Raw genomic sequence first — 15,046 nt, 5'->3', positions numbered from 1 at the left:
GAAAATCAAGTTCCAAGAAATTACAATAGCTGTTAACGAAGGAAAGGGTGGTACAAATCTTTTTCTGTCTGTCAAAACCATTTGATCCAAGTGAAAACAAAACAAAACAAAAAGCTACAGAACATGCCATTAGCATTGTGGTGTATTTTTAAAAGATGAAAGGCACATTGATGGACAAACTGAAGTAAAACATGGCAAAAAAGAAAGGAAAAAAAATTCCTATACTGCCCTCAAAATGGAGTTTGCAATTAATGTTAGTCAGGATTCATCTTTGTGAAAATCAATGATTTCCACATTCAGCCAATGTAGCCAGCAGAAATTTCTTTGTTTTTTTTTTGGCGGTACGCGGGCCTCTCACTGTTGTGGCCTCTCCTGTTGCGGAGCAGAGGCTCAGGACGCGCAGGCTCAGCGGCCATGGCTCACGGGCCCAGCCGCTCTGCGGCATGTGGGATCTTCCCGGACCGGGGCACAAACCCGTGTCCCCTGCATCGGCAGGCGGACTCTCAACCACTGCGCCACCAGGGAAGCCCGCCAGCAGAAATTTCTGATCCACAATGCATGGAACTGCTTTGAAAAAAATAAAAAAAGCACAAAAACACAAACTTTTTAAATTCAAAAATAAAGTTCCTGTAAGGTAAACGATGTATTTAGCATGAAGATGAATTATTTTCATGTAAATATAGAAAAGAGAAAAAAAAAACATTTTTCAACCTTCCAGACCAGCATCAGGAGCATCCATTAAAACAAACAAACAAACAAAAATGTGTCATTAGAAAAACATGTTATCATTTGCTCGAACACAATCAAGAATAGGCCTGAAGAGTGACTTCTCTGAGATTCTCTGTACAGTACAGGTGAAGGGCCTTCTGGAGAACTGAACCTGTACGTTTGCTCTGTGCTGTCTCCTTAACTATCACTGAACAACAGTAAAGGGCTTCTCTCTCTCTCTCTCACACACACACACACACACACACACACACACACACACACACCACTTCAGACAAAGAGATAAGAGAAGAGAGAATAGCAACAGCATTTTAGAAAGTGGAAAGGAAAAAGACAAATGATAACTGACTTAGCAGACCCAGGAAACTTCAATTCAAGTGACTTAATTTATACTGCAAACCCACAAAAAGCTCAGCAATTGGAAACAATAGGTATGTCTTGAAGTGAGATTGAAGGTGAGCCTAAACACAAGAAAATTCCTGGGCTTCCCTGGTGGCGCAGTGGTTAGGAATCTGCCTGCCAGTGCAGGGGACATGGGTTCGAGCCCTGGTCTGGGAGGATCCCACATGCTGCGGAGCAACTAAGCCCGTGAGCCACAACTACTGAGCCTGCGCGTCTGGAGCCTGTGTTCCGCAATGGGAGAGGCTGTGACATTGAGAGGCCCACGCACCGTGATGAAGTGTGGCCCCCGCTCGCCACAACTGGAGAAAGCCCTCACACAGAAACGAAGACCCAACATAGCCAAAAATAAATAAATAAATTTATTAAAAAAAAAAAAAAAAAGAAAATTCCTAGAAAAAACTGATTAAGAAATAGAACCTTCCAATTCTCTTCACCTATTCCATATGGCTCAGCAATTGACCCTTCCCCTCCCAGGCATGTCACCAGATTGTTTTCTGGAGAGAATAAAAATGAAGAGTCCGGACTAGGAGAAACGACTGACAATTAGAGGCAGCCACCTTAAGCAAAAGTTTACATACTGAGAGTAACAATTTTCTTCTCCTCAGATCAGAGCACCATCAGTTAGGCTTATACCCTGCAGGGTAGGAGACTAGAAGAAGCTTCTCTGAAAAATATGATCAGCACCAAAGAAAAAAACTCAACGAAAAGATACTCACACCAGGGGTTTCACAATGAAATTGCCGAACGAGATTATGCTATAGTGTATTCTATTAAGTCTAGAATATAGAAGATACAACATACAGATAACAGGAGCTCCTTACAGAAATCCAAGCAAGGGAACAGAATAATAAAAACCATAACTGTGAAATAAAAAGAAACTATACACTGAAAGGACACATTGCATACCTGAAAATACTGACCCAGAAGAATTAACACCAGATATATTCTGGGAAAATATTTATATTATAAAGAAAACAGACAAGTAAATCTTTGGCTGTGTGCCAATAAAACTTTATTTATAGAAACAGTGGCAGGCCAGATGTGGCCATAAAACAGAGACTTGGCCATAGGTGCCACCACTGTTCTAGATTGAAAGGGCCCACTAAGCTCAACACATGAATGTAAACTGTCTTTAGGTTTGAGACACCATCATAAACTTTAAGAACAAGAGAAGATTCTAAAAGTCCACAGAGAGATAAACGGGATACATATCGAAGATGTAGACTCAACAGCACTGGACTTTTCAACAGCATTTCTGGAAGACAGAAGAAAATAGAGCAATGCTTTCAAAATTCTATGAGAAAACTACATCTAACTCACATTTCTATCAGAGCGTGAGAGTAGAATGAAGACGTTTTAGACGTGCAGGGTCTCAGACAACTTACCTCCCATGCGCTCTTTCTCAGGGAGTTGTTGGAGGATGTGCCCTGCAAAATGAAGGCGTAAACAAAAAAAAGAAAGGCCCAGAAAACAGAGCTTTTAAGAGAAGAACGAGGCAAAGAAATCTTCAGGATCACAGTGGAGAAAGTCCTAAACTGAATGCCATGCCATAGGCCCAAGAGCAGCTGACACCAGGCAGGGCAAGAGTGAAGGCTCTGGGAGACGACTTTTCAAGAAGGTAAAATTGTTAGGCCACCCATCGAGTTTGAACATACTGAGGAGAGACTTAGACAAATGCGGGAGGGGTTAGAGATAAATTAGTAATATGTACACAGAAAACTAAGCAAATAAGCAAACAAGATAATTACTAACTCAAGGGAAAACAAAGAGTTGTGCAAGAAGAAGAAAAAAACTGTAACAATGTTGTATGGCCAGTGAAGTGCATGCTCCTGGTCATATAAACATGGAATAGAGATTTAGCCAAAATAGCACACAGGTCATGATGTTCCAATTCTCTTCACCTTTGTTTCTCCAGCAACAAAGTATCAACAACTCTTCTCTTTACCTTCTGCATAAACAGGTGAAGATTCTCTTATTTCACTTATCTGAGGATTTTCTTATGTCACTTATCTGTCCTATGTGTAGTGAATTGCTTTAGGTTTTACAATATTTAGTCAATAAATATTTACTTAGCCCCGACTATGGCCATAGAATTTAAGTCCTGTAAGGGATTTAACAGGTACAACATAAAGGCCTGTGCTCACAAGGAACTTAAGTCTAGGAAAAATTTTACAACAGTACAAAGCAATAAAAGAGATGTGGAAAGCCATGAGTCATCCTTGCCTGCACACTTGCCTTCACTCCCAGAAGGGCCTAAAGGATATATTGAAAATGCAAATCTACACATATACACACATACACACACTCCCCTCCTCCACTTTAACAGTGCACCATTCCATTCAGGATAAAATCCAAGACTCTTAGCAAGACTTTATAAGGCCTTCTTTATCGAGGTCCTGCCTTGGCCTACATTCTATATACTGAGCTATAAACAGCTCTCGCGGCGCCAGGCTCCCTGAAGCCTGTAACATTCCACCACAGTCCTCTTCGTCATATTTTGTGTGCACAACACTCCTGCTTTAAAATCTAGACCACCTGTCACCTTTTCTCAGGTCTTGAGATACTCGTCTAGGTCAGGTACACATCGTTTGTGCTCTTTGGGAAGATGGCCCGAGTCTCAGAGCCAGGGAAGTGGCACAGAAGCTCTCTTTGGAGGAGGTTACTGGCAGGGGCTGCTGCTACTGCTTCTCTCTCCTTCCGCACCCCTGCAACTCTCTGCCACCCACTCTGAGGAAGGAGAGGTTTCTCTCAGAGGCACATCATGGGGAAAGTGGAGGATTTACAGACTTGTCTAGGTTTAAATCTCAGCACTGCCTCTTCACCTCTGAGCCGGTCTTCTCGTTTGTAAAACAGGGAGAGTATCACTTCCTTTTTAGAGCTGTTCTGTGAGGGATAAATGATACAATGCACGTAAGCGCCTGGCACAGAACAGATGCTGAGTAAGGACTGTCTCCAACCATCTCCAATATACACAGCCATCGTGGCCCCAGAACATGCATTTTCCAACAATACTGTAGTGGACTTCAGTACAGGTGACTGTGCTGAAATCACCCAAGGTGATTTACTCTGATGAGCAGCAATGACTCTGAACTTGAGTGGCCCAGGCACTGCTCTAGAGGGGCTGAAGGAAGAACCCATATTACTCCCCTGCTTTAGCTCCTCCTTTAAATTCCTCCAGATCAGGGAGCCCCATGGCTTGGGCTTCCTAGGACTGCCCCTCACAAAAAATAAAGACTTCTACTCTGGGCTGGATAGGAGCAGAAGCGTTTACACCAGAGCTGGAAGGCTATCACGCGAGTGGCTAGAGTGGGGAGGGTGGTGAATAAAAACGCAGCCCAACCACATCTTTCACCTCAGTTGGATTTGTTTTAATTGCCCTTAGCTCTGCCAAGGCCCTGCAACTGAGACACCTCTGGCTCGAGGCTGAGCTAGTAAGTCGCACACCAGCTAGATTAGACCCACGTTCTTTAACTGGCCATAGGTGTGTGGGTTCGTTTCTGGGCTCTCTATTCTGTTCCGCTGATCCATATGTCTGTTTTATCTGAAGGGCACCAGTAAGTGTGCGCCGAGGTGCTAAAAACGCCAGGGAGGAACAGACCGGTGAGCCGGAAGAGGAAGGCCAAGCAGGTCCCAATGACTCTGGTGTCAAGTCTGACCTGCTCAGCTTAGGGTTCGGTGGCAGGCAGCTTCTGACAGGGTTCCCCAGGCTCCCCGCCTCCCATATTCACCCCCTTGCCTGGGCTCCTCCCGCTGAGTGTGGGCTGCACCAACCGGCTTGCTTCTAGTGAAGAGACTGTGACAAACAAAAGTGACAAGATGTCACTTCCAAGATTAGGTTACAGAAGACCAAGACTTCCTGCTCGTCCACAGTCTCTCTCTTGCCCTCTTGTTCACTCTGATGAAACCAGCTGCCACGTGGTGAGACGCTCTGAGGAGACGCCCATGTGACAGGGACCCGAGGGAGGCTTCGGCTACCCACCACCCCTGAGGAACTGAATTCTGCCAACCGCCGCGTGAGTGAGCCAAGAATGGGATCCTCCCGGTGGAGCCTGAGATAAGGGGAGCCTGGTGGGAGACCCAGAATTACTAATAAGTTAGGAAGTGTTCTGGGCCATGTTCTAGTACAGAGGCAGTGTTTTAATACCTCAACTCAGCCTGGGCTTTTCTCAGGTCTCATCAGTGACATTTTTACAAAATCTAATTGTACAGAACATTTGTAGAAGGTTGGTCTTCATACCTAATTTAGTTGCTTTAGTTGCAATATTCAATAATTTACCTACTCTCTTTTTTCCCTTCATATATCTAAACTGAGGGTAAAATGTTTCCTTCAAAAACTGTTGAAGACCACAGCAAATGAGAAATTACACACACACGCACACATATGTGTATATATAATATATATTATTAACATTATATATCTATGATATTCAGTGCCTATGAATTCCTCCCCTTCACTCTATGCTTAAATTCTTTGGGTATCTTATTCTGGTACCTTATATACTGACTACACTACTTTCAGATCTAAAACTAATTATTTGTCATTTCTCTCCTTGAAAATGTTAGAGGTTTCCTTTATCACACAGGTTTGGTGACTATGTTTTCACAAACAATTTTGATAAGCTTTCTATCAGCTAGACAAAAGATTTAAACTAGGAATTAGTCAAATGTATTGTTGGCTTTTCCAAAAGAAGAAACTTTCAATATTCTTTTGTACAAGGTTAGCTTTCAATGTTTTTCTCTCCTTCCTGGTGTGCACTGGCTGACTTTAACCAAGCCAGTCCCCTCTCAATCATGCCATGTTGCTATGTTTTTGCCCACAATGTTCTCTTACCTTGGAGCGATCTCTTCCCTCATTCAAACCCTGCTTAACCTGCCAAATCCAGCTTGAGTCTTGCCACTTAGTACGCAATCTCTGCTCAAAAAGCTCCTTGGGTACAGGGACTATGCCTTAAACTTTGGGGGGCATTTCCCTGAAAACTTACAATGCCAGGCACTTGGTAGTTAATGAACAAATGAGACTGAAGTCCTCTAAATTTCCTATTTATACCCCCAAATTTCTTTCGCTAACACCTTTTTTACTCTTTTGAAATATTTAGTCACTTCCTCATTACTTCCTTCTATCTCCTAACATCTTGTCTAACTCAGCTTTCCCTAAAACTCTCCTTATGCTTGAGGCCATAATTAAAGAGGCATTTACAGAGCCATTCAAAGCCATTAGGATTATTGGCTGATTAAGGATAAGTCGGATAAGGAAACCCAATGGGAACTAGTTCTGTTTTTTCTGGCTTTCCAATTTATCAAAGTCAAGTTCTCAGAGTCTAAATGCTTAATAAGTACTTTCTAAAAGATTTCATTTTTTTGTTTTGTTCTTATCACACTTGAGTGCTTAATAAACTTTTTTCCCAGGGCTTGACATCATGCCAGAGCTCTGCTGTCTCTTCTTCCATCCTACCAGCACAACATCATGTGTTTTCTTAAAAGAGCAGGACTTTTAGGTCCACAGGGACCACTTAAAAGCTTATAAATAAAACACTGGTTGGGCTTTTTCTAAGTGTCTGATGAGTGAATGACTGAACAAAATAAATATAAGAGCAGAATACAAAGAATACAAGAAGCAGTAAAGTTTCTTTCCTCTCATTACAGTGAAGTGTGCTTACTATACATGTAAGTGGGGTGGGGTGGAGATGGGTTAGCAGAGTGATCTTTATGGAATTTACCAAAAGTAAAGCCTGAAGATCAAGCACTTCTCAATACTAAACTGAAACCAGATTATAATCCCTGTTTTTTTGTTTTAGATCAATTTCTCTCTCAAAAATACAATGGCAATTGCTCAGGCTACCGAAGCATGATAGAAACAATTCTTGAGAGGGGCTAAACCATCTCTGCTTTAATTTTATGCTCATCAAAAACCTCTTACCTATAATTTGATCTCTTTAAGTGGACTTGCTGCCCAGAACAGAGAGTCCTAGACAGATGAACCACCCTAGTTCTGGAGCTACACAGATATCTCAGGATAAAGTAATTAAATGGGATTTTTGTTTCTCAGTCAGTATCCTGGGAGTTTAGTTAGCCCAAACCAGTCTTCAGAGGCTAATCAACTCTGAGTGAAATGAAATGATTAAGTTTCTGGAAGTGCAAAGCTGAAGAACTGCAAAGCTGTGACGACTCCATCAAAGTACTGCCACTCTCTGAGCACCTGCTTAAGGGCATCTTTAAAAACTATAACGTAAGCGAACTTAGAGATAGTTTAAGTCAATTCCGCTATTTTACAGAAAAGAAGACTGAGTCCCAGAATCTGAATGACACTGCTAACTAGAGGCAACAGTGGGATTAGGAAAACAATCTTCCTTCTACTATACTACTTTGCTCTCATCAGGAAAGGTAGCACTGAAAGATAAATAAGGCTGTGGAAGGCAGACATGTGCTGGTTACTGAAAGGGGGTTATGTGAACCAAGTGTATCATTAAAGGGAGAAAGGTTGTTGGTGTTTACTGAGCACCTATTGTGTGCCTGGCACTGTTTTAAGGACTTTACTTGTATTTCTCATTTAGTCCTGACAACAACCTTGTGAAGTTGCTAATATTATTTCTATTTTATAAACGAGGAAACAGAACCTAGAAGAAATAAACTTCTGCAGCTAAGAAGCAGATCTGGAAGGAACTCAAACACCAGTCTATTTGACCTCCAAGCCCGTAGCTTTAATTTTCTTCCTACTACATAGTTAGACCTGATAAATTCCTCTATAAATACCCAAGGAGTGTCAGAGCAGAGGAACTTCAAGTACAATATGCTTTTTAAAAAAATTTTATGTCTTCTGAAAGATATAAACCCACATTTTAAGCTCTGAGTACTGAAAACTGCCATAACACTTCAGCCAGGAACATATTAATGCCTAACTCCTTAATGCTTGTCAGAGGATTATGACAATACCCTGTAATGATTTATTCTTAATTATAATTGTAAATTTCTAGTCTTATACAAAAAATGCTGCCCTTATATTAAAAATACTAGAGACTGGGTAAGTTTCTTCAGTGGAATATTGTGCTTTAAATTTTCCCATTAAAAACCTAAATTTTGAAGTGCGTATGGGAATGTCAGAGGCTCGAAAATTTGTAAGGGATTCTCCTTTTCCTACCCTTCAAAAATCTCTTTTTCAAGAAGTATAAGCTACAACGTCAAAATGAGGAAGAAGGATGGCTAACTTCTTAATAAATCTCAGGGAGCAGTGTCGACTGAGACAGGGAGTGAGGCAGCTGCCAAAAAGCAAGAGTAATGGGTTTTTTTTTTTTGGTAAACATACTAATACTAAATCAAATGCTAATTCAAACTAACTTCCTGTGATTTAAAGGAGTTTGTCAGAAACCAATGAATCTGAAGGATTTTAATTCTTTTTTTTTTTAGTTGGTCTTATTCTTAAGCTACTAAGATGCATTAATTCTTGACATTTAACCAAGAGACTGCCTGTAAACGTTTAAGTATAAGTCAAAACCTGGGGGCTCAAATCCAACTCATGGAGGTGTTTTGCTTGGATCATACAGAATTTTACTTTAATGTGAGAGCCAACATTTTTTAAAGATGAAAAAAAAAATCACATTTAAAACATCCAGATTTAGAGCTTCTTTTTAAAAAAAAAAAAAGTAAAAGGGAAGATTTGGCAGTGATGCGCTCACTTTCCCATACCGCCAAAAGTCTGCTGAAGCCGTGTGTCAGCTGCCCTTTTAGAGAGGTGTGGTCACTGGTCCACAATTCCTGGCAGCCCACCTCACTCCTGTACTTACCTATAAACCCCTTCCTCACCCCTGGAGGCATCTGAGTTTGTGACCCCTATTTTATAGGAACTGGACAAGGAGAGTGCAGGAATTAAAAAATAAATAAATAAATAAATAGAAGACAAAGCCCACATCACTTAGTCACTGTACTAGACGGCAAAAACAAACAAACAAAAACACAAACAAAAAACCCCAGTGCTTCTCAATACAGTATGTCACAGCATCTTGGGACACTTGATATCAACTAGCTCATGACGGAGGGGACTTTTAAAGTGGTGTAAATCCTTCAGCATAAATGTTCAAATGCAGCACTTTTAGTATTCTGGCCCAAGATTAAATTCTAGGTGAATATTTCAAAAGAATTCTCTTATCTGATGTCAATTAAAAAATAGCTCCTCAAATTTTCCTACCACTTCTAATATTTATGCTGAGTTTCTCCAAGAGAAAAACAGGACACAGCTTTCTTGGTTTGTCTAACACCTCAGCACAATCGTTCCAATAATTTGACTCTTCTCTTTGTCTGTCAGTAACTATGGCTCATCTCACACTCAAAAGCCAAAACAAAATGCTTGACCAGGATCAGAACTATGGTCAGGATGCATGAAGTAATGAAATACAGTCTCCGACTGGCCCAACTTCTTCTCTACCAAGTTAGCTCTCAACAACTTCTGATTTTTGCCCACCTGGTGGCGAGACAGCAAATTCAAGGTTTTTTTGGGTTTTTTTTTTGCGGTACGCGGGCCTCTCACTGTTGTGGTCTCTCCCGTTGCGGGGCACAGGCTCCGGACGCGCAGGCTCAGCGGCCATGGCTCACGGGCCCAGCCGCTCCGCGGCATGTGGGATCTTCCCGGACCGGGGCACGAACCCGCGTCCCCTGCATTGGCAGGCGGACTCCCAAACACCGCGCCACCAGGGAAGCCCCAAATTCAAGGTTTTATTTCAACTAGCACCTTTGTTAAAAAAGGGCGATTTCCTAAGCACCTTAGGAAATAACTTTCTGGCCCCCTCCCTAGTCCTCTGCTCCTTCAAGTTCAACTCACCTTTTTCCCTAATATATGATGGCCCTTTTTCTGGTGAGCCAGTTATCTTGTATTTTACAAAGAATGGGAAGCAAAGAAAACTGCCAAGGACTCTGCCCAAGGTCACAGGAAAAAAAAGGCAAGATAAGGACTTGGACTTCCTTAAGACTTAGCTCAGGGTTTGGGATTCAGGAAACAGTGACCTTTGAACATCATTTCTGGTGTGCCAAAATTATTTGTGGCAGAATATTTAAGGGTATAAATTTAAAAGGAGGAAGTGAGGGAAGCCAAGATGTACGTGTTCCACAGGGAAAGAAAACAAAGTCCTCAGGTTTCTAAGGAGGGAGATGGAGAGAAGTGAGTTGAATGTGGGCCAGTGGGCACGTGGGAGAGGGAGAAAAGGGGAAGGAGGCATGCAGTGGGCAGGAGGAAGGGAGCTGAGAATAAGCACGCACAACGAGGACAGGAGGGGACCTGTACCAAGTGGGTGGGTGGACAGATCAAGGAAGCCATCCATGTGTACAGAGAAGACTCAGACAAGTGCGTGTCCAGAAGGCGTTTCCTAATGAGAAGCCAGACAGACACCATATCCCCAGTCAAGGAAACAGAGAAACAAGAAGATCCATAAAACACAGGAGAAAATGTGCACAGTTATGTTACTTCTCCCCTCACATGAGAGGGGGCTCACATGCCCGTGAGAAGCCTGTATGTGGCTGAGAAGCAGCCCAGCACAGGCGTTAAGGGCCCGGACTCTGGAACCAGACTAGCCCAGCTGCCTGGGTTTGAATCCAAATCCTACTGCCCACTAGTTGGCTGACCTTGAATAACTTACTTAACCTCTCTGTGACTGTTTTCTCTTCTGTAAAATGATAACGTTAAAGAACTAAGTGAATTAAATAAAGCACTGAGAAGAGTGTCTGGCACATAACAAGTGCTACATAAGTTAAATAAAATAAATAACACGTACAAAAAGGAATGCATAAAGGAGGAGACTCACGTGCTCAAACTCTGAGACAGTTACAGTATAAAAACCACAGCATATTCTCCTAGCTACATATTCATATCCTTGTAGAAAGAATGTCACAAAAGCCAAGACATTCTAAAGTTTAGTTAAGTAGATGGCAAACAAATCACGGACCTAGAGGGAAAGAGAACCCAGTGGCGAGGTAGCTGGAGAAGAGTGGGCTTGGGTAGGAGTGTAAGGAACGCACGTGACCTAAGAAGTCACAGACGGGCTTTTACTCCAGACTCTGGACGCCAGGCCTGGATGGCTGGGGCTGCGGTGCCGGGAGGTGAGGGCAGCAGTTGGCAGGGCTGGACCAACTGCAGTATGTTAGGGCTGACTCGTGTCCTCTGCTGCCGATCAAATATGAGAGTGGAAGTAGAATCAAGCTGCCTCCCGCCTCCCCTACTGCATTTCTACTTACTTCACCTCATCACCTACAGTCTTAGCCCAGGCCTGTGTTCTCTTGCCTGGGTTTGTGAATCAGCCCTGCCGCTGGGCTTCCCGCCCCCATCTCTGCACCCCCATCCATCCTCTCTTATGCTTCCAGGGTTACTTCCCCTAAAAAAATATGCGATCACGTCATTCACCGCCTTGTCAACCTCCCCTGATGGGCTTCCCGCTCTCAATAATAAAAAGTTCCATCTTGACACAGCAGACGCTTCATTATCTTGCTCCAATGTCCCTGTCTGGTTTTGCCTTTCACCTCTTTACTCAGCTAATTCTAACCCACCCTGAACTTCTCACTGTTCCCTAATATACTATATCCTACGGTGCTGTGCCTGGACCCCACTTTACGACCCTTTCTATCAGGAAAAGTCCTTTCCTTCCTCTGAGACCCACCTTAATTGTCATCTCCTAAGGAATGTCCTCCTCAGTTCCCTAAGCAGAGAAAGTTCTTCATTTTCTGAGTGCCTACAGCATTGTGACCAGGCATCTCTTATAACACATGCCACCCAAGATGGTAATTTAGCTGTTTAATTGTCCGATTTCCCATTAACCCCTCAGCACCTCATAGAGACAGCCAACTGTTGTACTTATTTTTAAAAACTCCCAGGGCTTCCCTGGTGGTGCAGTGGTTGAGAGTCCGCCTGCCGATGCAGGGGACACGGGTTCGTGCCCCGGTCCGGGAAGATCCCACATGCTGCGGAGCGGCTGGGCCCGTGAGCCATGGCCACTGAGCCTGCGCGTCCGGAGCCTGTGCTCCACAACGGGAGAGGCCACAACAGTGAGAGGCCCGAGTACTGCAAAAAAAAACACCTCCCAGACCTAGCATACTACCTTGCATATGGTATGGCTGCCTCTCAAATACAACGGTTGAATCAAACACAACCCTTCCATAACACAGCGAAAGGGGAATCTTAATTCTAACAGCATAAACGTTTGAGCAGAAAATACGGTAACATTTGAGACTGTTCTGCAAAGCCCCCAGCTCTACTGCCATGGTGGGTAGACGGCCTGCTGCTTACCGCTGAATATCCTTGTTCTTCCACAAGGAGGCAGACTGAGCCTTGGGCACGCGTTCAATGAAGTTCACCAACTCTTCCATGAGAAGCCTGAGTTTAAACAAAGAAAGCGATGAACACTCAAAAAGGAATCAGAAAAACATGGCACTCTTAACACTGTAGCCAAGAGAAGCGGGCTTGCCTGCCTGCCCTCCCCAGTCGTCTTTCCTCTCTCTGCTGCACATAAACGTGGGCACCATTTTACATAAAGTTGAACAAAAACCTAGCCTTTGCGTTGAATTTTCACGTTAAAAATTCTGAATGTAAATGATTTAATTCATAAGCCTGGTGTGCTTCTTGTCTCTAAACAATGAAATATATAAGCCTATGGTTTAACTCACACTCTTAAGACCTCTGCCTTTATTTATTTAGGTAATTAAAAACGCAAAAGGACAAACAGTTAAATGAGCATGAAGTACCTGATTTTGGTGGTAGCAGAGGTGGGGGTAGGATTTTTTTTAGTGACAATATTAAATGGACATTTTAAACTGGTAAAATAAGTTTTCTTCACATACATTTTAGGAATTAACAAAATTCCACATGGAAGAAGACTCGAAGGCCTAATCCTAAAACTCTAACTCAAGGACCTGCCAGAGGACAGGCTCTGCAGATCACAAGCTGGATCACCACAGAATCACAGCTGAGGGAATCTAAAAGATGCCTCACTCAACTGGATCGATGATCCCATGCTCTGAGGAATACATGGGAACAGAGCACTGATGGGGCCCTGGATGGCTAGGGGACGACCAAAAAGCTAGAAATAGACTTTCAACATCTTGAATCCCCTACATAATCCAGTACAGATGTTCCACATTGACTTAAATCCTCTCCCAATAAACACACAGACATGGCAAGCCATAAATTTATTAGCATTTGAATGCCGAACAACTTCATTTCCACTTATTTACTTATTCCTAACACTATCATCGTCTTTCATCTGTTTTTTTTTTTTTTTAAATTGTCTTTCATCTTGAAGGAGCAGTACCAGTTCCAGCATTCTAAGATCCGGGATCCAGGCTCATTATTGTTCTGGCTGTAGCTTTCTGGAGAACTGTCTGGTATGTCCATCCTCAGGCTTTAACTTTTTCAGACTAGAATCTAATGTTTTCAGCTTGTCCTCTCACCAAAACTGTTAAATCACCTTGAGTACTTTACTTTCCTACAGTGTCTCTTCCTCAGATCCTTCATGTTTTTCTGTACACACCGCAGGTAATATGGTTTGACACAAAAACAAGGACATATTTTGTTTCATTTCTGGTAATTCCATCGTATTGGACTTCAGTCAGATTCTAGAACCCAAAGCACTTAGATCCCATATTTCGGGTCTTGACAGTATTACCTTATACCATACTTCTTTGTTTGCTTCAACACAATTCTTTTCTTCTGGGGTAATTTTCTTCTCACTAAATGATGCTATGGTTACTTGAAACAACCATCTGTCCCATGGAGGCTTGGGAGGGGCAGGGGAAGAGACAGCACAGCATTCTCAGAGTCAAAGAAAGGCTCTGAGGTTTTTATTCCATACAGTCCCGAGTTTCACTATGTCAACAGTACAGACAACGTAACCACCTAATTACCCTGTTTTCTACAAGCCGTCCCCATTTATAGTCTGCACTAAACCATAAGAGGGGGGAAATTTTGAAAGCAAAGTAGTAAAATTTCTTCCTCTTTTCTTAAATATGCTGTGCTCCTTTCTCTCCCGAAGCTCTCTGCACTGCATCCTGGGGGCATCCTACTGAACGATACTTCCCCTAATTAGTATCATTTGCACAGAGGAGCTGTCTCTGCAAACTCCCTGTTCCCGTTTTTCTAAAAAAGACTAACGACCATTACTCGCAGCATCAGTCTCTAGGCAACTCCAAAGAACATTTGTTTTATCTGGAGAGTTGTCTATTCGTGCCTGTTCTCTGGGTCAGCTGCTCAGAGGGAAATAACAATCCCACCTCGCACAACACTCTATTAACAGTCACCACTGAAGGGAGGAGCTCGCCAGCCACTCTCTAATGGCACAAGAAGAAATGCTCTCACCTGCCGATCTGAACGGAGGGCTCTGTGGCATAGACCGTGCCTGTGAACCCCGTGTGCTCAGTGATGTAGGGCAGAGCCATCATGCAGTGATAGTTAGAGATGAGGATCACATCTACCGTAGACAGATCTATTAGCTCGGTCTGAAAAGAAAGGGGAGGGAATGATAGATAACTGTGCGGGGCACATAGATCAAAGTGATGGGACTGAAATATGATGTTGCCAGAATGCAGAGGAGCGGCTTTGGTACTACAGAATAATGATGGCTTTCCTGCAACACTTCTATTCTCTCATTTTAGGATATTTCCTAATGTTGACATTACGCGGCAGGACAGGATGGCTACGGATGAGATGTGCAGCCCGCCCGCCAGAGGTGCTCTGATTTTACTAAAACAGAGTTCTGCGAGTCAGACGTGTGAGGATGAACGACAACAGGACACTTCAGCAGCTGCTGCCTGGCAGGGGGAACGAGGTAACACGGAGCCGACAGCACAGTATCAGCCGTGAGGGAGAGGCACACGGAAACCAGCTCTTCAGAAGTCAAATGCGGGAGGCAACTGTTTTTGGAGTAACTTCTGACCGCTAGTGTTGGGTATA

At 43.1% G+C, this 15,046-nt stretch overlaps 1 protein-coding gene across 7 annotated transcripts in view; it reads right to left on the bottom strand.

Moving 5' to 3' along the window:
- INTS9 (integrator complex subunit 9) overlaps positions 1 to 15,046 on the bottom strand; it is a 109,301-nt gene that overhangs the window by 48,012 nt on the left and 46,243 nt on the right. For all 7 annotated transcript variants that reach the window (XM_089912754.1, XM_089912753.1, XM_022594959.2 and 4 more), the window contains 2 exons: positions 14,453 to 14,592; positions 12,389 to 12,475 (listed from right to left, as the gene is read on the bottom strand). In XM_089912754.1, coding sequence (XP_089768880.1) covers positions 12,389 to 12,475; positions 14,453 to 14,592 — 227 coding nt within the window. The remainder of the gene's footprint in view (positions 1 to 12,388; positions 12,476 to 14,452; positions 14,593 to 15,046) is intronic.

The sequence above is a fragment of the Delphinapterus leucas genome, chromosome 6, assembly GCF_059928025.1.
Source record: "Delphinapterus leucas isolate spDelLeu-1000000601 "Yukka" chromosome 6, BTC_Dleu_Yukka2, whole genome shotgun sequence".
NCBI classification, from domain to species: domain Eukaryota; kingdom Metazoa; phylum Chordata; class Mammalia; order Artiodactyla; family Monodontidae; genus Delphinapterus; species Delphinapterus leucas.
This window is presented reverse-complemented; position numbering and strand designations above follow the sequence as displayed.